The following is a 24833-nucleotide window of genomic DNA, read 5'->3' on the forward strand; positions in this document are numbered from 1 at the left end:
TCATCATCTTCAATATGACTCACTTTTCTCTTCCGTGTTCAATAAGAATGATCATTAATTCATTATCATGTTAATTGCTCACTTGAAATAATATAATGCAATTGCATATAAGAAGTTGTGAAATACCTTTACTTGATTGTTGTGCTGCAGAGTTAGTGGATGTGTGTGGTGTGGTACTAGTGAATGTGCCCACTTGATCTGCTTTGCCCCTCAAGACATCCACACTTAGATCTTTTAGCTGTAAGTCTGATAATGACAAATCTGTCTGATCATCTATGAACCACTCATTATCAGATGACATATCATCACACACCAACTGGTCCTCATCATCCTTCAACCCCTTATTCCTCAACCTCCTATCTCTTAACCTCTTGTTGTGCATAATATATACAAGGGAGTTCATTCTGAGTGTTGATAGCCGATTTCTTCTCTTTGTTTGCACTTGATTATATATACTCCAGTTTCGCTCACACCCAGAAGAAGAACAAGTGAGGCCCAAAACTCTTACAGCAAAACTCTGTAACTCAGGGGTGGAATCACCAAATTGGATCCACCATTCAACTGTTTTCAAGAAGAAAAATGATAATCAGAACTTAATAAAATGTCTTGCATTTATCGAAATAAGTATACCTGGAGATCGTTTGGCAATGATTGATTTTGCTGCATGCAGACTGAAAAAACCCTCTTTATTCCGAAATAGAACAAGTTGTAAATATGCAATAACGTTGCAAATCGTTGATTTTGCTGCAATATTTGAGGCGTATGCCTCAAAGGAAATTGCGCAATAACGCTAGTGAGGCGCGCCTCACTCCACTTAAGGCGTACGCCTTATGATGCCTGAGAATTGCATAGGCTTTGAGGCTATTTTGAAGCAAATTGCGCAAAGGCGCACCTCGAGGCGCGCCTCAGATTGCGCAATTTTAAACTATGGCCGTAAGTTCGACTTTTAAGGGAAAATGTCTAGGTAATAACATAACCCTAGACCCCTCTAACGGGTATCATAGTCTATAGGGTTTGGTTGTAAGCCCCACTATACGGACCACTTAGCTTACAGGGCTAGGTCGTAAGACCCGTCGTCAGACAACTTCTAAATCTAGAAGCCATAAGACCTATCTATCCGAAGCAAACCATTGGGCATTGTAGCCTATAGGGGCTAAGTTGTAAGGCCTGTTATATGGGCCACCTCTAATAGAGGTCGTAAGACCGTCATTATGGCTACCTTCAAAGGAAAGCCATAAGCCCCTAACCAAATGCAATTATACGGGCAACTCCTAAATGGGGCCGTAAGACCCTATTCAAATCTAAACTTTTGGCAACTTCTAAATGGAGCCACAAGTCCCAACCAGACCAAACAACCTACAAATATCCACTTTAGTTTACTCGGAATTCCTGAGAGGAGGCAACCCATGACTGCTAATCAGATTCTTTGGACGCTACGATCAATGATCGCTAGTATTGGTAGACTGAAACTTATGATATTCCTGGGATGACGGAACATGGGATATTGGGTTTACCATCATCCCGACATCCCCCACGACCAGGGTTTAGAACATTCACACATTGTTGCACACACATCTGCACTTCTGTCACTAATTAAATATATTTAATCCTGAATCAAGGGTACTATTCTACGTGTTAGGAGAGATAATTAACTATGAGGGCTTGCGCTCATAGGAAGTAGGACCGAGATCTAAATAAACTTTGACAATACTCTCAGGGAAAATTTGGTTAATTTAAAATTCAATCTACTTTGGAAAAATAAGGATCTTAAGCTTGCGTAAGTGAGATTTATGCCTGAAGCGTTCATTTTGTTGTTTTTCCCAAGAGGAACACTAGTATTCCTTACGTAAGTTAAACTATTTCATAAAACATTGTATGAATATTTTTTGTGCTAAAATTGTTATGTTATCCGGGACCAATGTAGCTGAAATCTAAGGCATTTGACATAAAAAGTATGCATATTGATATTTTTATTGTTCAAGCCTGATTTGTTACTTTATGCTTACCAACACAGCTAGTTTGGCTTGTTCTGCTACTAGAAAAACGTACGCATCAAAACTATGCTGGAGAATAGATTTGTTTACCAAGCATGTTTATGTTAATTTGGAATTTTCTCATTTTTGCTAATACTTCGACATTTTTAGGGGTGTTTGCCCTTCATTCATATTTGCTATCCCAATTTAAAATTGGGTGATTTCTGGCCATAGTTTCTGTGACCACTGACCAATTCTTTAGCCTGTTTATCAACTCCAACTTACTTAAAATAATTCCATTTCATTTTCTTATATCAGCTGAATATTTAACTCTTTTTGAAGGTACAAAGGAGGACCAGAGATACCTAGAAAAGTCATATCTGAAAGTATTAATTCCAGAAGTTTAAGGGTAGAGGTTTATCCCCTGGTACTTAGGCTGATAGACGCAAGAGACAATTCTCAAAGAAGTCTAATTATGAGCAGAAAGGTACTTCTATATTAACTTCTATGCTCAAATTCTTTTTAGATGCCAATTTTTCTGCTTGCAAGTTTGATTGGAGTTCCTAAACATGATTTTTTTTGTGTCTAACATAGAAAATAAAGAAGTTAATAATGCTTATATTCAAGTCATTAAAGATATGTATACAAGAGCCATTATTTGTGCTCCAACACAAGGTGGTTTGACCTAGTATTTTTCGATTTTAGTTGGATTATTTCAAGGATCAGATTTAAGCCCATTCTTTTTGCTTTAGTCATGGTTGTTCTTACTAGATATTTATAAGATGATGTATCTTGGTGTATGCTTTTTGCTGTTTATATTATTCATGTTGATAACACTTAAGAGGTAGTTGAAGAAAAACTTAAATTGTGGAGGCCAGCCTTAGTGTCTAAAGGTTTTAGTTCGAGTAGAGCTAAAATCTAATACATAGAGTACGATTTTTGTAGTACTAGATCTAGTAATGACATTATGATATTGGGTGACTAAGTCATTAAAAAGAGTGCACTTTTTAAATATCTTGGGTCTATTGTTCATAGAGATGGTGAAATAAATGGGGATATTACTAGTAGAATTCAAGTTGGATGGTTGAAGTAGGGAAATGCATCAAGCCTGTTGTGTGATAAAAAAGTACCCCTCAAACTTAAGGTAAAATTTTATAAGATGGTTTTGAGACTTGCAATATTTTATGATCCAGAATGCTAACAATAATAAGAGAAGCATAAAATTAAGTTACATGTTGCAGAGATGAGGATGCTTAGGTGGATGAGTTACTTTATACTTAGAGACAGAATGTGAAACAAGTATATACATGAAAAAGTTTAAGTAGCTTCGATGACACATAAGATTAGAGAGAATCGCCTTAGATGGTTTGGTCACATAACCGGTTAGGAGAGTGTTGATGTATTAGAGCTGGTCTAAAGGTAAATGTAAACTAAAAAGAACTTGAATAGAAAGTATTAAAAATTAGCACTTTTTTATTAGAGTTAAATGGAATATCACTCTTAATAGGACACAATGAAAAAAATAAAATAAAATCATGTAGCTGACCCCGCATGGTAATATAAAGGGTTGTTGTTTTATTAATGTTAATGTACTAATTTAATTAGAAATGGAAATGCTTTAAATTGTTGATCTAGGATGAATTTCCTTTTGGTTCCGTGTAGATTTGTGCTGTGAAATTACATAATAATTAATGACTTCACTGCATTCCTCATCATGCCTTCGTGGCGTACTTTGTGGAAGGTCCCAGCATACATTGTGCATGAGCTGATCAATTTTAAACGATTAAACTTCCCATGTTATGCTTTGATACGATCTTCATTTCTTACATCCCTCAAAGATTAGGTCCAACATAAGCCAGAACTTTCTCAGTTTAATTTTAAAATGTTTGGTGGTGTTAATCTAATTATTTAATCAAGAGAATAGCTTCAAAAGGAAATGACTTTAAAATTTAACCTTGGATGGTTTTCCTTTTTGTTCTCAGTGTAGTAATCTATTGTAATATTAGGTAGTTGTGCATGCTTTCATGCAATCCTCCACCTCTGAGTGTGAAGTGATTTTTAGGATGTTGTGTTGTGCTTTGGGAATTCTGTTGACTGTTTGTGTTTGCATTTTATTTTATAACTATAAGTGATAGTGAAGCTTTCTTTTCTGAAGGCTTCAATACTGATTCAAAAAGTTTTTTTTTTTTCTCGTCAGGCTTCAGTTAGAGAGCTTTACAATGAGGTTTGCATGCTTCTCAAACTCGAGCAAGGGCAGGCAAGTCTTATCTCCTTGGTCCATGATCCTCTTTGAAAATTTTACTCTCTCTGGAATTTCTTATGATTCTTTGTGAGTTTCAGATTTCCATAAGGGATTATTTCAATGAGAAAAAGCACGAGATATTGGAAAACTATGACCAAACCTTGGAGGAAGCTAAAATGCAAATGAATCAGCAGGTAGAGTATACCCCATACTCTCACCCCTCATTAATAGCCTGAAAGCAATTTTTAAATTTTATTTGCATGCTTTAGCTTGAATATAAGCCATGTTAGACTGGAAATGCTTTTTTTATGCTGTCGCATCATTAATAATTTTAACTTTTAAAGCTAGGACATGATCCTTTTTTTTAATAGTCATTTCTTATGTTGACTAATGTTAATAAGCCTTGGAGCACATTATTTTGTTTTGGTTAATTGGAAGCACTTCCTGTCAATTTTAGTTTTGCCAGTATGGATACTGAGACTAGAAAAGTCCAAGTAATGAACTTTTGATATTGCAGAACAAACTTTTTGAATTTGGACACTAGAATCCTGTCCAAAAACCAAGAAAGCATACATTCTTATGCAAGGAAGTCACTCGTGAAATTAATTCCATGTTGTTACTTGGCTCATGATATTCAGATATTGTGATCTCGCAAATGCCATATGCCAGGAATTTTTTTTTTTAAAATTTTTTTATAGTAAAGATCAAAAGAAATGGCACATCAGTAAATGCTTTATTTAACATTTATTTTTTCATAAGTTTAATTAGAAATTCATTTAAGTTTAGTTTATAATTTATCATGAGCTAGACTATTATATTTCAATTATTGATGCGGGCAAAAATCCGGGGGATGGGGGACTCGAGGACCTCTGCCCACAAAGAGTAGACCTGACTAAAAAAGAACAGGACTTCTACGAAATAAAACGAACACTTAGCTAATTATAGGGACACACTTACTTGGTAATAGGAAGAACAAACTCTTACATTTCAAATTAAAAGAAACTTACAAATTCGACTCGACCAAGACACCCTAAACTTGCTTACTTTTGAGAAGAGGGATACAGGTGAGGTGGTCACTTGCGGACAAACGAAAGAGATTAGAAGCCAAGACGAAGGGTGGAAAGTACTCGCAAGTCTTTCCTAGAGGAGATGAGAAGAAGGTGGACAAAGCTCGCAAGCTTTTCCAAGCAAACCCGCAGGTTATAGCTTCCAAAAATCACATTTTCACTTTTTTAAACATACACAAAATATCTACTATTTATAGACATGAGAGGGGAATACAAATAACCACAAAACATTAATTTAAAAGCTAATTAAATAGGGAATATGAAAAGCCAACAGTCAACTCCAGGAAACGAAGCACCAAAGCCACGGAAAAGCCCCCCAAAAGTCACGGAAAACAACCCAGGCGGAACCCGAAGAGGCAACCGCAAGAACCAAGGAGCCAAGCACGGGAAAACTAGCAGCCATCCACGGGAACCAAAGGGTCAAGCCACGGGAACCAAGGAACCATCCACGGGAACCAAAGAGCCATCCACAGGAACCAAAGGGACAACAAATGGGGGAATGAACCTCAATTTATGAGCTAAAAAGGCTCTCTACTAGACATTAATGAGCTGATATCTAGTAGAGGAAAATATTTATGAGCTTGAAACATAAGAAGAGGCTCATTAATGAGCTGATTCAAATAGAACTTACAAAATTTTCAACTCAACTTGTTTTGACCCATTCCTTTCCTACATCAATTATTAATTGTAAGATCTGTAAGTTTAGGTTATAATTTATCACGACTTCAGAGTTAGAATATGAATCACTAGTTATAAATGTCAGATTTTGAAAATTATTTAAATTTTTTATAATCATATTTTCTATTTATTAATAGTAACAAGATAAAATTTATGGTACTTATACCTCTTACCTAAGGGTTTATGACTTGCATGTGTCAGGTAAAACACTTGTTTTATACATTGGCATTTCAAAATATTGGTTCGTAATAAGTCTCAAGAAACAGTGTGACACGAGTTAATAGGTTATTGTGAATTCCACAAAGTGTCATAATCGGGGTCAATTTTTTTGTCATTTTTCTCACACCATATCATTATACACACTCAACTTTGTAGAAGGCAATCAACTTCAGCATGTTCATATTAAAGGATTTATACAATAAAAATGAGGTTTTCAAAACCACCATGATACATGCCAATAGGTTCATCTTCTGAATCCTTCCAAGTGTCGTAATTGGACTCCATTTTTTGTTATTTTTCTGACACCATACCATTATTCATTCCCAGCTTTGTAGAAGACAAATCAACTTCAATTTTCATTAAAACATAGATTCTGACATGAGATTTTCTAGGTAAGATTAGGTTCTAAGGATGCTAACCTAACGTTTTTCCAATCACTATCATTTGCACCTAGGAGCATGTTTCTCTAGTTAAGATATAAAATCTTAGACATCTTTCTTCTTTTTTCAGCTGTATTTAATATAAAGAATGCTGAATTCCTTCTGACACATCTAAGCACAAAAACTCTTGCGTTGGATTCCATTTCCATTCATTCTTTGAATCCTTGCAGCCTTGATGGTAATTTCCTCATAACAAAGTGGTGAGCGCAGTCCACAGAGTTACCTTTTTTTTGTATCATCAGTCACATTCAAGTTGTCAATATGTGCTCATGCAACTACTGCGCCAAACTTTTTCTTGCAAAATGTTACCATTGTAATTTCAAGCCTATTTTACGTGTGATATCGTAACATTGTTAGCCACATTATCTTACCATAATTGAAAAAATCTTGTCCATGTTTCAATCCAACAGACATTTATAAGGTGTTGGCCAGTTGTTTCAATCCAACATTATTCCTTGCAGTTTCCAATCATTATCTATAAAGTGCATGATGAGATGCATTTAATTGCATCACATAAAGTGGTCCTTTTATTTGTTTTTCGGTGATCAAACAAATTTTAGCTTCTATTCATTCAGTAAGTGAAAACTATCATTTTTAACGGTCCTTCTAAGGAAATTAAAATATTAGACAAGCCTTAAAGAAAAATGCTTGAAGCATACATCTTCAACATATGCGTAAAAGTAACTCATCAATAATTACCATAATCACAATGTGCTTCTCAACATTTTATTGAAAGAACATTGAAGCCCACCATCCTCACTTTTAATATATGTTATAGATAAGTTTGTTTGGTTAATCTCCACATGATCATTTTTTGACAACTGCTTAGGTGGTTCCATAAACTGCTAATCCATTCACTTTTCTATCGCTATGAAACCCTTTTAATAACAACTGAATTTATTAATTTTCACACTTAACTCATTTATAAATTTTGTGAAATTCTTTGATCTAGGCTTCAACATCCTTCTTTTTTTTTTCATTATTGATGGCGAAAGGCAGGTTACCTTCCTCTCAGGCTTGTAACTTAGGTTGCAGTATTGGATTTTGAATGTTGGGAAGAACTTGGTGGTGGCCTTTTCCTTTTTGACCCATCTGATAATTGATAATTATCAGCTAAGTGAAAGCTCCAAGTCGATTATTGGGGAGGAGGCTTATTAAGGTGGATTGATGGATCGTTGATGAGTAATGGAGGTTCCACAGAGTTGTCAGGTGTTTGATGAGGCTATTAAGAGGCATGTGCATGCATTCACACATGCGAGTGACATGACTTGACTTGCAAAATCTTATGTATAATTTAAGTTGCATAACCTAACATGATCGAGACAATTGCTTGAGTTTTGGATGGCTTCTTGGGTTGAACAACTGCTCAATTTAACTTAAATTGAAGTCGACCTAGTCTATCTAATGCCCACCTTTATTATATGCATATATCCATTTAGTATATATTAATTGACAATGTGAGAAATATTTCCTCTTAAAACACCATAAAATTAGGAGTGAAATCTATTCAAAAATGGGTCCTTCCATCACTTCATAGCTTTTGTTAGGAGGAAAATTTTATCTTAATTTATAATATTTGCTCCAAAGCTAGGAAATAAAAGTAATCAAAAAAGAAACCCTTCCCAATTTCGAATAATCTTTTTATCAAATATGTTCAATTAAATGCTTTTAAAATTATTTGAAAGATTAATTAATCTTATTTTAAAAAAATGTTATGTATATTATTCTTATTTTATTTTCCTATTGATTGCATTGGGTTATAAATGAAATGTCATTTTTTTAAATAAAGGCGCTCTGCACCCATAACCAATCTATTTATTTCAAAATAAGATAGATTTGGGGTGAAAGATGTTGACCTGTAAACCTACGATCGGACCAGCTCCCACTACCCATGACTCCACCTCGTCGGTTCCCATGATCATACGATCTCATAACCGCTTCTATCACGATACAAAACTCCCTCATAATTAAACAATCAAACCAGGCGTTCATTCGAACTCACGCATGTAATGAAGCCGAAGCCAATCTCTGCTCCCTCTATGGCACTTGCAACCTCCGATCCATCTTTTTCCCCATCTCCCACTTCTCTTTGCAAGCAGAAGACCCAGCCTACCGTGCCCCACTCCACCTCATGTGCGGTGGCAAGCTGCCTATGGCTTCTTGCACATGAACCCGCGGCCTAATCCGCCTCTGTCTGGCCTCCCTCCTCCATGCCCTACGCTAGATTCACGACCAAGTTGCGATCACCCCTGATCAAGCCTTCCCACTCACGAATGAAACTTGCTCCGACATGTGTAAAAATCTTCTGTTAGTTCGTCCTTCTGTGCTCAAACGAACATGTCTGATCTCCTGTGCAGCCTGAGCCTCTATTCATTCGATTACTGCCTTTTGAAATTGTGAGTGTGTGGGTTATGGGTGGGAATTATTTGTATATAATAATAATTATTATTAGTATAATAATGGTAATTATTATTATTAAAAAAGAGGGAAAAGCATGAGACTTTGCAATTACCAAATTGAAGACCAATAGAGTCAATTTCGGGATTGAATCTTTTCTCTCGAAGCCTTTGGCTTTTGATTCGATTCGGCTGAGTGGACCCAAAGAGCAAGTGCGTGCCCTCCCCAACCTCTCGCGGGAGGGGGCGCTGAAAGACTTCCTAAATCTCGAAAAACGCAAAATTTTAAACAGGTGCCGCAATCACCAAATTGGAGCGTCAGAAGACCTATTCCGGGGTTGACATGTCCTCTGAAGCCTTTGGTTGTTGAATTGATCTGGCCGAGTGGACCCAAGGCAATTGCCCTCCCCAACCTCCCCTCGCGAAGAGGGGGCATCGAAAGGCTGCCAAAATGTTGGAAAAACACTGAATTACAAATATGTGATCGAAGACTGATACCTGGGTCGATTCATTCCCCCAAAACTCTCGGCGCTTAAATCTTATCCTGCTAAGCAGACTAGAAAGGGCCCTCCCTAACATTCCCTCGCTGACAGGGGATGCCGGGAGGTTACCGAAATTATGCCAGGGGACTACCAAATCGGTGAACTTGAGAGTAATTGAGCATTAATTTAATTAATTAATTGATTAATTTTACTTAAATTAAAACAATATTATCATTTAATTAGTTAATATAAAAAAGAAGAAGGATGATGAATAAAATTCAAACTTAATTAATTAATTAAAAATTAAAACAAACTTTAAGTAACTTTTTTTAAAACAAAATTAAAATTCAGTTTTAAACTAAAAGTGTAATTAATTGAATAATTGATCAAAATTAAAACTTTAAGTGAAAATTAAAAGTGGGGTTCGTGCCATAACACCATATTTTCTTGAGCGAACAAGAGAATTTACAAAATTTGTAAAGAATTACTAATTAGAAAATTTAAACCAAGAATTGAATTTGACATAGGGGGAGAAAGTAGTCTCCCTCTATGATTTAAGCATTTTTGTTTAGGTGATTATTAAATTGCTACTGTTATTGTGTAATTAAGTGTCACAGTGGATTGATCGGAGGCATTGTAGAGTAGAGATCAACGAAGAGGTGAAGGCTTAATTTATCCTTGATGCATGCTAGATTGCAGTCGATATAGTTTTTGTTAAATTTGTTTGGGGAACAAATCTCCCTTGGACATACTTTAAATATTGAAAGGGTTTGCATGGAGCCACCCTTATACTTTGATATAGTTTCAACCTTACAAAAATCCGATTACCCTGATCTCCATCTTTTTCATTTTTCTTTTTTGTTATTGGATGAACAAAAAGAGTACTTTTTAACTAAACTTCATCTAATGAGATTTTTGGGGGATGCGATCAATAAGATTTTCAAATATGAGAATGTAGTGTAATGGAAGTGCATGAGCCACATAACTTAATTGAGGAAGATGGTTTATTTTTCGAAAAAAGGAAAATTCCTTCCTCATTGTTTGTTATAGTGGTGCAAACGAGTTGAGTCGAACTCGAGTTGTAGCAAACTCGAGCTGGACTCATTCCTTAAAAGACAAGCTTGAACTCAAACTTGAGTTGAGCCCATAGAAGGAGCTCGAGTGCTTGGCTCTAGATGAAATCGAGGGAGCTATGCTTCGTCGTCGTCTAGCAAGAGCGAAGTTTGGCGAGGAATATCGAGGCCAGAGGTCTTATTCATTGCTTAAGAAGAGCGAAGTTCCGCGTGCTTGACGATTGACAATCATCTTGAAGAAAGAAGAGGATGCAGGAGTATAAATGATCGAAGTTTGGTGAAATGGCGGGATTTGGGAATTGAGATTATGCTTTTTCACTTTTTTTACATGTGCATTAATTATTCAGAGTTTATTTTTTTAATTTTCTTTTGAAAATCATACAATTGCATTTAATGTTTCGTTGATGTTCTTTTGCAAATTGTATAGCCGCATTTTTTAAAATTATATTTTGATTGGAATTTAATATTTAAATTATAATTTAATGTTTATATTAATTTTTTTGAGTTGGCTAGAGAGCCGACGAGCCGAGCTTTGTCAATCTTGAACTCTCGAGCTCGTGGCACGATGAGCTCAACTCCCGAGCTCGGCCCATTTACACCCCTTTGCTATGTTGCCATAATTGATATCTTTGAGTTTCTCAAGCTTCATGTAGACTTCGATCAACACTGATTTAAGATTATACCTAGAACTTTTTTTCTCGTTAGGTTATAGCTTTTTAAGACTTCTCAATAATAAGTTTTTATTATTTCATATGAACCTTGAAGTTGATTCCAAATAATTGTCATAAAGTTAATGATGATGAATTTTTTTTTTAAATACTCTTATTAATAATAATTAAGTAATTATTAATATTCCTTTTACAAGTTAACCATTGCATAGTCCTGATACACACACACAAAGTAATGCTCCCATGTTACAATGGACAATAAAAATAATAAAAATAAACTTATTGTTAGTTGTACTGTGAGGACTTGGCATAAGTTAAAGCGATAAATGCTTGTGTAAATAAATTAAAATTAATATAGGAATCGATTTTTAATTAAAATTGAAACTTAATATTATATACTATATATTTACATATAATTTGTTATCAAATAAAATAGTTGACATACATTATTTAATGGGAAAATATATTTATTTATTTTAATTAGAATTCAAATTAAAAGAATAACATGCTTGGTCTGATAGCGAACTTTTTGATATAATTTAATTTAAATTCAAAATAACTGTGCCATGTGACACCTTCATAATGTGCTGTCGCTTTCTTGTTTAAGGTACACAAGGTATTGTGTCTTTATTCTATTTTAGACCAAGGTTCAGTTTCTTTTTGCAAAATGCTTAATGCGTTTGCTTTTGCAGATTCTCTTAGAGCCAAAGGTCAATGGTTTGTTGCATACCAGTGGAATGGATTTAGCAGGAAATGCGATGGCATTGGTTCCATTTGAGCCTTCAAGGTTGTCTACAACAATTGCTGGAGGTCCCTCCTTCTCAAATGGTTTTTCAGCTGGATTTGGCTCTAAATTTCTAAGGGATATGGAAGATAGTGATGATATTTTAAGCAACGGGACAAAAGTGGATGGCCGAGGACTCACAGGATTGCAAAATTTAGGAAACACGTGCTTTATGAATAGTGCGATTCAGTGTTTAGTACACACGCCTCCTTTAGTCGAGTACTTTTTGCAAGATTACACTGGAGAGATCAACACGAAAAACCCTTTAGGAATGCAAGTATGAAATGTTCTACTTGCCATTCCTTTTTTTCAATTTTATAATCTTCTTATTTAGAAGCAGCTGCTAACATCTAAAATGCTTTGACATTTTCTGAAGGGGGAGCTTGCACTTTCATTTGGAGACTTGCTAAGAAAACTCTGGTCATCTGGAAGAACATCAATTGCACCCCGTGCATTCAAGACAAAGCTTGCCCGGTTTGCTCCACAATTTAGTGGATATAATCAGCATGATTCCCAGGTAAGCATTTCTAGTACCCTGGTTTTCATCATGTTCTTTATGTTTTGTAGAACTTGCTAATGAGGGTTTTGGATTAAGAGGCAGTGTCGAATGTTTATGTTATGGTCAGTGGTCTGGTCAAAATGGTAGCTGATTGATGTGTTCCTTGAATTTAAGTATTTTTGGATGAGAATCATTTCAAGTTCATCTACTCGTGGATCCATGTTCCTTTCATTTTTGTTGCCTTGGATGTTTATAATTTATAAATTCAACAAATTTTTGAAAATTTTTTACCTTATTACTCTCGGATATGTCAAAGAATTGATTCCTTTTCTTTCGGTAAATTGTGACGCCATTTTTATTTGGAATCTTGTTCTGCCCAGTGGTAAAGGCTCATGCAATGCGTTTTACATGCTAGAATTTTGAAAGTCGTCTAACTGAGAGAGGTTATTATGCCTTTACCTGCCCTCTGGAGTTGCATGCATTGGGTATTTACTATTTTGTTAAGATGCTTTCCGGTTGTCTTCTTTTTAAGATTTAGCTCATTTTTTCTGGGTTTAGGTTTATTAATCATCACTTCATATTTTTTTCAAACTGTCATTTCTTTCCTTGACTTTGCCTAATTCTGCACTTTTAACTATATGCTGTACGTAAAATATCTATTGAATTTCTTTCAGATGGGATTACTGTTTTGAAAATGCAGATTAGTCTGAAGTCCAACAATTATTTCTTGTAGAATTAAAAACTTCATGCACGATTTTTTTTGGAATTTTAATCATGGATAGATGATTTATTAGTTATGCACATGCTATGTTAGTTTATGAAAGCATGGAATGATTTTGATTTGTAGCACATCGTCTAAACATGCACCCAATGGAAGCTGTTTGATGTCATACAATGAAATGGTTCGTCATGTATATACGTTGTCTTTCTTTATCAACATCAAGATTTTATTAATTAAAGAGTTTTGTGTTGTAGTAGAAAGAAACTTATCAAAAGCTTATTTTTAGGAACTCCTTGCTTTTTTGTTGGATGGACTGCATGAAGATCTGAATAGAGTAAAAAACAAGCCATATATAGAAGTGAAAGATTCAGATGGTCGTTCGGATGAGGAGGTTGCACATGAATGTTGGCAAAACCATAAGGCTCGAAATGACTCTATTATTGTAGATGTTTGCCAAGTAAGTTACAACTTAAAGCATGTCTTCCCACCCTTATATTTTAACTCTTCATTTAATTTTCTATCTATGAAAATTGATTTTGATCTTTTTTTGTTTATGATGATATGGATTTCAGTTGCCTTGAGCATTTTGCTTTTCCTGATGCTATCATTTCTTTTATAAAATAATTGAGTAAAAAAGTTTTTAAAGTAGATTTTATTTCTGATCCTGATTTTCTGAGGAAAAACTTTATCTAGGTATCTTTCTGAAAGCGGGTTTAATGACCGAAAGAACACGTAATAGAGGCGGGATCTCTCCGCCTCCTCTATGTGACGCTCAAGCCAACCAGTCGAAAAGAGTTGTTTAGGAAGGATTTTGAGGGAGTTAGGAGGAAAAATTGAATGTAGTGACTTTTTAGAGATTTCCTTTTGGATTGTATGCATTTTTTTAATTTTTAATTTTATTTTTTGTTTTTTTATTTTTTATTTTTGCTGTTGGATTGTATGCATTAAATAGTTTGTTTTCGTAGGGTTAGGGCATCTTGAATTTGGCTGAAAGTTGAGATCTCTTAGGTTTTTTGGGCTCTAGCGGCGTCTAGAGATTTGGGAGAGATAGATCCTCCTCTCAAATAGAGGATCAATTGTATATTGTTATTTTCCTTCCGTTCTATTTGATTATTCCAATAAAAACTAATGTTTGCTATTTTTAGATTGGAGTTGTGGAGTTTTTTTGCTGTTTTTGACAAGATTGTTAGGTATTACTTGAAATATTCTAGTATTTTCTATCAAACTGGTATCAGAGCTGTTTGATATGGGCACCCATGGCTGGAAGAAAAATAGAAATATTGGAAGGAGAGATCAGATAAATGAAATTTGAAATTTTAGATCTCCAAACTCAAGTTTTAGATTTAAAAAAAGATATTTCAATCATCCATGATAACATCGATTCGAAATTTTCCATCCTCTAGGAGATGTTGAAGAAAGTGCTTGAGGGCCTAACCAAAATATCGCTGTCGGAGGTGAGGGAAGACGCCGACAACCAGGGAAGTGGGCAAAATCCCAAACCAATCAGATGAAGGGAAAGAGTTGTAGATTTTGAAGGGAACATAAAAATTGCCTCCTCTACTGCCTATTCCTAGCTAGTAGTCGGGTAATGGGTATGTGGGGAGGTGTGAGGGAGTTGGACATGAGTGGAAGGGTGCTGAATTTGAAAGGGAAAGGGATAAATATGATCAAAAGAGGTTTGAAGTTGAAAGGGGAGGGATTTTTTATGATCCAAGGGGTGATAAATTTGAAAGGAAAAGGTGAAAAATTGATGAAAGACTTGGGTATGAACGTAGAAGGGATGATTGAGACACTTGAGGGGAACCACGCCCTTGGGGAATGGGAGATGGAACAGAGGGAACGGAGGTGATATGAGGGTGAGGAAGCTGAAGATGCATATTTTTGAGGGAGAGGGTGCCCATGAGTGGATCTACAAGGTGGAAATGTACTTTACCGTCAACAAGTTGACGGAGGGGGAGAGACTAACGGCAACCTGGATGTGCTTGGAAGGGAAAGCTTTAGCATGGTACCGGTGGAGGGATACGAGGTGACTGATATGGACTTGGAGGGAGTTTAATGACTGCTTGTTGGAACGTTTCCAAACCAGCAGGGGATGAAACTTTTATGAGCATTTCTTCACTTTGATGCAGGAGGGTACAGTGGTGGAGTACCGTGAGCAATTTGAGTACCTTGCCAGTCGATTGGATCCGCTTCTAAAGATTGTACTAGAGGGGAACTTTATGAAGGGACTAAAACAAAAGATCCGCCCAGCGGTTAGAGTGATGGGGTCTTGTGACCCGGGGGAGGCTATGGAACTAGCTCAGTTGGTGGAGGATAAGAGGCACTTGGAGAGAGGAATGAGAGGTAGCAGCTCAGAAGGCTCGTATAGGATGACCACTACCTTTTTGACACCTAAGGAGTCAATACCAGATACTCTTCGGGAGACTTTGAAGGAGAAGACTGTAGGTGGAAGATCTGGGGACAACTTCAAGAAGCTCATAGAAACAAAATTACTGGAGAAAATGGTGAAGGGGCTCTGTTTCAGATGTGATGAGAGGTGGGCACATGTGTAAGGACCAAACTCTTCAGGTTCTTACCATTTGTGATGAAGAGGGAGTGGAGGAGGGTGTCGTCTTTCCACCTTGCTGACAAGGTGAGTCTTTGGGAGGGGAGTATTGTTAGACCGGTTCCGTAGGGACCGGCTCACGCGTAACAGAGGCGAGATCTCTCCGCCTCCTATAAGTGCCGCTCAAGCCTACCAGTCCAAAAGAGTTGTTTAGGAAGGACTTTTGAGAGAGTTAGGAGGGAAATTTGAATGTAGGGACTATTAATCCTTTTGGATTGTATGCATTAAATAGTTTGTTTTCCTAGGGTTATGACATCTTGAATTTGGCTAAAATTTGAGATCTCTTGGGTTTTTTTGGGCTCTAGCGGCGTCTAGAGATTTGGGAGAGAGATCCTCCTCTCGAATAGAGGATCAATTGTATCTTGGTATTTTCCTTCCGTTCTATTTGATTATTCATTTACTTCAATAAAAACTATTATTTTTTTGTTTTTCCATTGGAGTCGTGGAGTTTTTTTGCTGTTTTTGACAAGATTGTTAGATTTTACGTGAAATATTCAAGTATTTCCTATCAAAATATTGCACTTTAAAGGTGTATGACTAGAGGTTTTTGGGCTTATTTAGCCTAAGAAATATTGCACTTTAAGGGTGTATGACTCAAGGTTTTGCAAGAAAGACGTTTGGAGCATGCAAAAAGCTCCGGTCCAAAGGTTAAAATGCGGTGCTGTCTTGGTTCATGATAGGCTTATTGGTGGTGCTATGAATTTGTTAAAACTCTTGTTATAGAGTTCAATCCATTACATTGTACTCGACTTTGAATTCTTAAATAATGTAATTTTGGCAGCCCTATATGTATTATTTAATATTGAGTAAGCTATTTGATAGGATTGTTGGGAAAAACAATGTGAGCAAAAAGTATTATAATTGAATCCAAAATCAAGGTTGGGTAGGTAGTTGGGATGATACTAAGATTAAGATATGCCATTTTTACTGTCATGGTTTCCATAACTTGCCTTTTAGGAAGGCATTTATCTAATTTACTGTGTTGTTATATGGTCTTTGATGTCTGAAGTACATATAAATTGGGAGAAAAACAATTTTCCTGATTTACTGGATATCTTTAAGCTTATGTGAACAGATTGGTTCATCTTAATTAACTTGATACCTAGGCAGGGCTGAAATATTACTTTTGATTGATTTGTGAAGTTACGTTATCAATAGTGCTACGCTAAGATAGTAGAGGAACAGATCTTAATCAAACCAAACTAAACCAACCATTTATCCCCACAAAATTTGGCTTGAGGTCAGATCCATTCTGAATCAATCAAATTGACAAGTTTCCTGTTCTGCTATTGAGGTAAATTGAAACTGATGACCCATCCATTTTGTCTGTAAACTTGGTCCATTCCACTCACACAAATAACGCCCTAAACCCTATAACAACGTTAGTTTCAGATGCATGTTGATTTCATATTAAAAACTTATAATTTATTCCCTCAGGCCTCTCCCATCAATAGTGTATAGCAGATTGCCCCATTTTGAATATTTTTTGAAGCTCTCCAAAATCATTATAAAAAAATATGAACTTAATTTTTTTATCATTGATGTAATCATATGATGATTTAGAAACCTTTGGCAACATCACAATTAAATGTAAAACTAATTGTTATTCTATCACACATTTCTTAAACATCGAAATACAATTGACATATTTTCTACTTATTGCCGTCAAATTAATTCCCGTGATGCTTTATCATTTTGCTTCGGGAGATCATTAAAAAATATATAAATATTCTTTCTTTTTTTGTAATTTTTTGAACAAATTTTATTGAAATGAGGACAAATTTATTATCTTTTTGACATAATTTTTTGAAGCATATGTTTTATTATCCTTCCCCTGACATCAATATGATTTAGATATGTGATTCCCTTGTAATCACAATTCTGAAAAATCTTTTTGTTCTTAACCATACTGTTTATTCTCCAACATTGACCTCCTCGTAGTTCATAAAGTTTTATTGCAAAGATTTTCTAGCTAAATTATATCTCCCTTAGGCTTCAAATTTTATTAGGTATCTCATGTTTTCTTGAACTTTTACTTTCATTCCTTCTTTAATGCCAACTTATATCTAATTCTTGGATTAATCTAACAAACTTCATCGTTCTATTTAGCTTGCTCTACTAAAAGAGTTTTGATGGGGAATTGTAAGAAATACGAGATTTGTGGTTCTATGATTGTTTTATCTTGGTTTGATTGTTACTAGAGTTGCAATTTCCTTGGAGTTGCGTTATTTGCAATTTGGCTAATATAGTTTTGATGTGGGTCTAAGGAGATTTGTGGTTGTGTTTGTGCTATCTTGGCATCATTTGTTTAGAGAGTTATGATTTCTTTGGCTATTCTTCAGCTAATGCATTTCATGTTGGTTTTGTTAAGGGTTGCAGTTCCTATGTGATTTAGATGATTCAATGTGTGTTTCTTTGGGATCAGTTACAGTGTATCTGGAGACCTTATCACCGGCTTGGTAATATGGAATTAGTTTTATCTTTTGAATTTTATTTATAAATGGATTAAGATGCTTCATTTCATATTATATTTTCTACCTTAGGGGTTGAGTCTATAAATAGATGCTTGAAGACATGTAAAAAGATGAGATGTTGAGATGTTTCTATTGGATGGTTTGTTATGAGATGGTCATTTTGAAGTTATTTTTATGCAACTCTTATAAGATAATATGATTCATGTCATGAGACTTGCAATGTTTTATAGCGTAGAATGTTGGCCATTAAAAGAGAAGCATAAAGTTAAGTGTTGCAGAAATGAGGATGCTCGGGTGGAGAGTGGCTTTACTCTTAGAGACCGAATGTGAAACGAGTATATATGTGAAAAGATTGGAGTAGCTCCAGTGGCAGATAAGACTAGAGCGAGTTGCTTTAGATGGTTTGGTCACATAAAACTTTAGCCTTACGATGACCTGGTTAGGAGAGTAGATGTATTAGATTTGACCTATATTAAAAAAGTTAGAGATGTATCTAAAAAGACTTGGTTAGAAAGTATTCGAAATGACATTTTTTTATTAGATTCAAATGAGAATTTAACTCTTAACCGAACACAATGGAGAAAAAAATTCATTCTACTAATCCCACGTAGTGGGATAAAAGCTTGATGGTATTGTAGATAATATGATCATTTTTGGAACTTATTTATATTTAATGCTAGATTTATATTGTTGTTTGTTTAATGTGACTAATTATGCCCCTTTATTTTATTAACTCCAATATAACTTTAAGTTTTAATTGCTTATCAGGGCCAATACAAGTCAACATTAGTCTGCCCAGATTGCAGTAAAGTTTCTGTTACTTTTGACCCTTTCATGTACTTGTCACTTCCACTGCCTTCGACACTTACCAGATCAATGACTATAACTGTTTTTAGTGGAGATGGAAGTGCTCTTCCTATGCCTTTTACTGTGACCGTCCCAAAAAATGGCTGCTGTAGGGACCTTGTTCGAGCCTTAAGTATTGCATGTTGCTTAGGGAGTTCCGAGGCATTACTAGTTGCAGAGGTAGTGATTAATTTTTCTTCTTTGCTCTTCAGAAATCCATGCTTTGACCTATTGCAATGTTACTGAAATAGTTATTCCATTGCAGGCTTTTGATCATCGAATTCGATACCTTGAGAATCCTTTTGAAGCACTATCCAATATAAAGGATGACGAGCACTTTGTGGCTTATAGGCTTCCAGCAAATCATGAGAAATTAGTGAAACTGGAGATTGTACATTTCAAAGCTGAAAGGTGAGAAGAACGCTGTATTGCTACACTTAAAGCATCAACTATATATATCATTTTCTTTCCCGTAATATTATTGGGAGATTGTATTCACACTACTTTTCTAATTAAAAGGCTACTACTATTGATTTCTCCTTCTCGTTGCAATCAGATTTGTCTATTTAATTTATCTGTATTTGTGGGATTTTAAAACACGCTGTCCTTTTTAGAATGCTGTATTTAATTAGGCTTTTTACTTTTCAGCTTTATATCAGAGTCTCAGCACATTTTGCACCGGCAGCTAATAGGGGTTCCTTTGGTGACATGTTTGGATAAGGATGCAAAGACAGGTTCAGATATACGAGCTTCTGTTGCTTCTGTACTGAAACCACTTTTGCGTAAAAAAGTTTCTCCAACAAATCGGGATGCAATGAGCAAGGACAATGGCTATGGCCCTAGACTTGATGCTATTGTTTTAACAGAAAATGGCGATAATGCTCCTTGTTCAAGTGGCCGGAACCTATCAATATCCAATATGGATGTCGATGGACCTGAGGATATTGCTCCCTTACAGATTTCACTGACAGATGATAGGTTCATAAAGACACCTATTAATGATGATGATGATTTTCTTCCAGAATCTTGTAGAAGGGTGGCATTGGAATGGTCAGATAGTGAATTCAATTTGTACAATTTTAGCTTTCTGGAGGATCTACCTGAAATTTTCAAGTCTGCTTTTATGTCGAAGAAGACAAGGCAAGAGGCTTTTACTTTGTTTTCTTGCTTGGAGACATTTATGAAGGAAGAACCTCTGGGCCCTGATGATATGTGGTTGGTTATTTCTTTTTCCAAGTTCTAATGCAGTAATTGATTTTCTTTCTCATTATGCTTGTTTTTAGAACTAAGGTTGCCTTCTGTTTGTTTTTTTTAGGTACTGCCCTAGTTGCAAGGTACACAGGCAAGCAACAAAGAAGCTAGACTTGTGGAGATTACCAGAGATTTTAGTAGTTCATTTAAAACGCTTTTCTTACAGCCGCTTCTTGAAGAACAAACTTGACACATTTGTGAACTTCCCAGTTCACAACCTTGATCTAAGCAAGTATGTGATGAACAAGTCATCAACCCAACAATCATATTTATATGAGCTTTATGCTGTGAGCAATCACTACGGAGGATTAGGGGGTGGTCATTACACTGCTTATGCTAAGGTACTTTTTGAATTTTATCTTTTATTTATTTTTGAGATATATATATATATATATAAACACTAATTGCGTCAGGTGTTCTTGCCGTTGTCCCAGCACACATTTAGCTCTTTAGAAATGATTCTAATAAATTGAATTTGAAAGTATAAGCCCTCTCATTCCATTGAAGCTGAACTCTTGGCTCTATTTTGCGTTTTTTTTTGCAGTTAATAGAGGAAGATAGCTGGTACCATTTTGATGATAGTCATGTTTCACCTGTGAGTGAGGATTCAATCAAGACGTCTGCTGCATATGTATTGTTCTATCGGCGCAAGGAAATTGACTCCAGTAATAATCTACAGGAGTAGGTCTCTGAATCTCCTAGCCATTAAAAGTACAGATGGGTCAACAATGATAGTGGTAGACTATTGAATTCCTCCAGCTCTAGGGGGTAGCTAAATATTCAAATATATTGTTTTGGTGGCCAAATGGGACGGATGTGGTGTTTTTCTGCTGCTGAGCTACAAACCGAAGGATCCCTTGCATCCACATAGAAATTATTTTATCAGAGAAGCGGATTGACGGTATTTGATCCTTTCTGCAATAGTTTTTTTTTTGGCTCTGCCATATTTATGTAGCTACTAGAACAATCATGGCATGTGCTGTCTTTCTTTTATAATATTTGAGAAAAAATCAAATATTATTTTTTCTTTCATAATATTTTATTAAGAATTCAAAAGCAGAACATGGTCAACATCAGTGCGTGCTTTGCTTTTCATTCTCATAGTTCTCTTTACATCTTGATCTTCTTCTCACTTTGTGAGCTCCGAAAATTTGTGCTCGGCTCTTCTGAGAGAATTTGTGGTCTATGTCAAATTTTAGAAGGCAGATTGAATTGTAGTATAAAATAATATACAGATATTTTGTCTTTATTTTATGGGGATTTTATTTTCAGTTGCAGGTTTCTCATAGTCATTAACTCTTATGATTAATTATCCGTCCCAATGATGAGGGAAATTTTTTTTGAAGGCTAAAGTTAGATGCTAAGTGCTTAGCTTATAATAGCAATTTGATTTTAGGATAAGAAAATTTTTCTTCTTTTTAACTTGAAGTGGATTGTGGGTAGGGGTGTCAATTTTTGACACGACCCGAACCCGACCCGGAAAAATCCGGGTTCGGGTTGACCCCCCGGTTAGCAAACAGGTCGGGTTTGGGTTTGAAAAACTGACATGATTTGCGTTACGGGTCGGGTTCGGGTTGACCCGGAAACCCGATAATGACCCAGAAATGAGTCTGCCCATTTCTGTTGCCCGGCGTGCCCGCCCTGCTCGCGAAATGACTCGACGGGTCGAGTCGCAGTCCCAATCGCGTCATTGGCAGTCTGGCGCTGTCTAGCTCTGCCGACTGGCGTTGTGTCGCGCTGCGTGCTGCCGCTGTTGTCACGCCGCCTGCCGCTGTGTCGCTCTCCCGTAGTCCCGTGCTGGCGTTGCCGGTGTGACGTGCTGCCGGAATCCGCTCTTCCGTGCAGTGCTGTCGGAATTCCGTGTCAGGTCGTGTTGACGCGAACCCGATCCGGGTCGGGTTCGGGTCCAAAGAATTGACCCAAAACTTGTTTCGAGTCGTGTCCGGGTCGGTCAGATACAGCCGGGTCAAATTCGGGTCTGACTCGAACATGACCCGCCAACACGAATTGACACCCCTAATTGTGGGGGGATGGTGATGAAACCAATCAAAGATATCATGGTTACTGTCTTGCGTTGTGGGGTTGTCACGGGCCATAGACTTCTTAGTCAGCAGATGTATTCATCCCATCTTATGAAGGGATCTTATTAGTAACCTTATGTTGTGTCATCTAAGGGAGCCTTATAGACTTTTTGTAGATGCTTGGCTTAGGAGATAATTTTAAGTTTATCAGAGCTAATAGAAAGCTTTGTACCTAATCGCAATTTAGTGATAGTTTATGGCGAAACCACCTAGCTTGGGGGATTCGATCATAACCTTATATAGTGTTCTTTTTGACTGAAATAGCGCTCAGTTGGTGGACATGTATGGTGTCCTTACTTGCATATGATCTTTTGGGAGTGATCAGGTGCTTGATATGAAATTGACTTTTTGTGAGCTAATATTCATTGTTTGTCACATTTGAAAAAATTATTAGGCTGGATGATTTTGCTTGGTTTTTATTTTATTTTATAATTGTTTTAATTCTTTTATATTTTTATGCTTTTTTTTTAGTTTGAATTTGGACCGAAACTAACTTGCTTTGAATTTGAGGGCATTTTCAAAATGTCTCCGCCAATTGAGGTTCGCTATCAACACGATTATTATCAAATTAGGTTGTTTGCATCATTTGTATGTTAAATTGAGAGATCCATTTAAAAATGAGCCTCTCTTGTTACGATGTGCAATAGCCACGCCTATCATAATAGTCAACGCTAATAAGATTATTTTTTCGTGCTTCAAAATGCCATATTTTGTTGGTACATGACTTCTTCTTTTTTTTTTTTTCGCGGCATCTCCCACATGCCATTTTAAGAAACCTTTTATAGTTCATTTTTCATATTCTGAAGTTCAATTCATAGGGTTCTTAAGAATTTAGTGCGTACACGAGAGTTTTAGAGGAATGATGAGGTTCTGTTTGTACCTCAACAACAAGTATCTTTAATTCTTATGTAAGTCCTCTTTCACTTTTGTTATATCCTATGCAGCTCATCTTGATTCGTTGGTTTCAAAAATTTTGACTAATAACTAAGAGGTCTTGGTTCGGAGCTTTTATTCCGTGCGGACACCGGACGGTTCTCTCGTCCGGTTAAGCGCTCGGTATCGAGGGCGGTACCGAGCAAGGTACATTTTTTGGGTGACGTGACGCATTTTTATTGGTTGGACGCCCTCTGGACTCCGCACAGAATAATAAATCCTTGGTTCGAGTCTTGTGTTTATGTGTGGGTGAATATATCTTAATTAGTTTTATTATTTTCAATCCATATGTTGTTACAGTTTGAGCATATTTACCCTTAGTAATTTTTTTTAATTGCATCATTTAATTTAATAAATTATTTTTTTGGATTCATTCAAGTAGGATTTTGATGAAATTTGGCAGCCTCTTGGTTTCTCTCATTCGTAGGAGTGCCTAGCCCATCGTTGTTCTTGTTTTTTTTTAGCTGAGTTGCCTAATTTCCTGATGGTTTGACTCTTGACCTCGTTTGATTAGGCATCATCTCCTGCTCGTTCGCTCGTTATTTTGCAGTCTACAGGTATGCATTCTTTCATGGATGTTTATTTTTTCAGAGTATAAGACATCAAAGATGATAGTGTAAAAACAAATATAAATGTTTTCACTTTGGAGTATTTCAGACTTGTAAGTGGAAGTATTTCAAACTTTAAAGTGAAACCACAAACCAACATAACACAAGGGTATGATTTAATCATGACTTTGGAGAAATTCATAAATATAATATATGTGTATTTAATGAACATGTGCGTGTTTGTAGATTTAGGCTTCTTTTTGGGATGACTTTCGTAATTTTTGTACTAGAAAGTTGATTTAAAAAGCGGTAAGAAAGCTATCCTAAACGAAGCCTTGGGCTCCATTTGGGGTAGTTTTTTTAATTTCTTAATAAATTCATTATTTAATATTAAGCCCTTATACCTCCACTTAGATGCACATAAGTATCAATTATCAGTAGTCAACATCTTATCCCTTCTCCCCTTTTTCACACTTTTTTTAATCATAGTAACATAAAACGTCTATACTTTCAATATATATAAATGGTACCAGACGCATCACAAAAGTATATAGAAATTTATAGCTATAGCAAAACAATAGGAATTACAAAACTATTCTTATTTTCTATTCACACTAAAATGTTGAAGCTATTCTTATACTTCATAAAAATAAATAAAATATTAAGGTTGTGAAAATCGGACTAGACAATGAACTAGAAGTTGAGGTTCACTATTTGACTGGTTCATCGGGTTCAACCCAAATGACGTAATAAATAATAATATTATTAAAAATTAATATAATAATATCACAATCTAACCTTAAAATTTTAACAATTTTTAAAATTTAGATTTATAATAATATAAAAGTCTAAA

General features: G+C 35.8%; 1 protein-coding gene across 1 annotated transcript in view; it reads left to right on the forward strand.

Annotated features, from left to right (window-relative positions):
* The window catches only part of LOC110092318 (ubiquitin carboxyl-terminal hydrolase 9), a 36038-nt gene extending 14519 nt beyond the window's left edge, over window positions 1–21519 (forward strand). The window contains exons 3-13 of the mRNA XM_020816819.2: window positions 2316–2460; window positions 4171–4230; window positions 4314–4409; window positions 11931–12299; window positions 12399–12539; window positions 13529–13699; window positions 19090–19347; window positions 19433–19578; window positions 19816–20382; window positions 20483–20759; window positions 20963–21519. Of these exons, the coding sequence (XP_020672478.1) occupies window positions 2316–2460; window positions 4171–4230; window positions 4314–4409; window positions 11931–12299; window positions 12399–12539; window positions 13529–13699; window positions 19090–19347; window positions 19433–19578; window positions 19816–20382; window positions 20483–20759; window positions 20963–21103 (2371 nt within the window). The 3' untranslated portion in view covers window positions 21104–21519. The remainder of the gene's footprint in view (window positions 1–2315; window positions 2461–4170; window positions 4231–4313; window positions 4410–11930; window positions 12300–12398; window positions 12540–13528; window positions 13700–19089; window positions 19348–19432; window positions 19579–19815; window positions 20383–20482; window positions 20760–20962) is intronic.
* The last annotated feature ends 3314 nt before the right edge of the window (window positions 21520–24833 follow it).

The sequence above is a fragment of the Dendrobium catenatum genome, unplaced genomic scaffold (assembly GCF_001605985.2).
Source record: "Dendrobium catenatum unplaced genomic scaffold, ASM160598v2 fragScaff_scaffold_943, whole genome shotgun sequence".
NCBI classification, from domain to species: Eukaryota; Viridiplantae; Streptophyta; class Magnoliopsida; order Asparagales; family Orchidaceae; genus Dendrobium; species Dendrobium catenatum.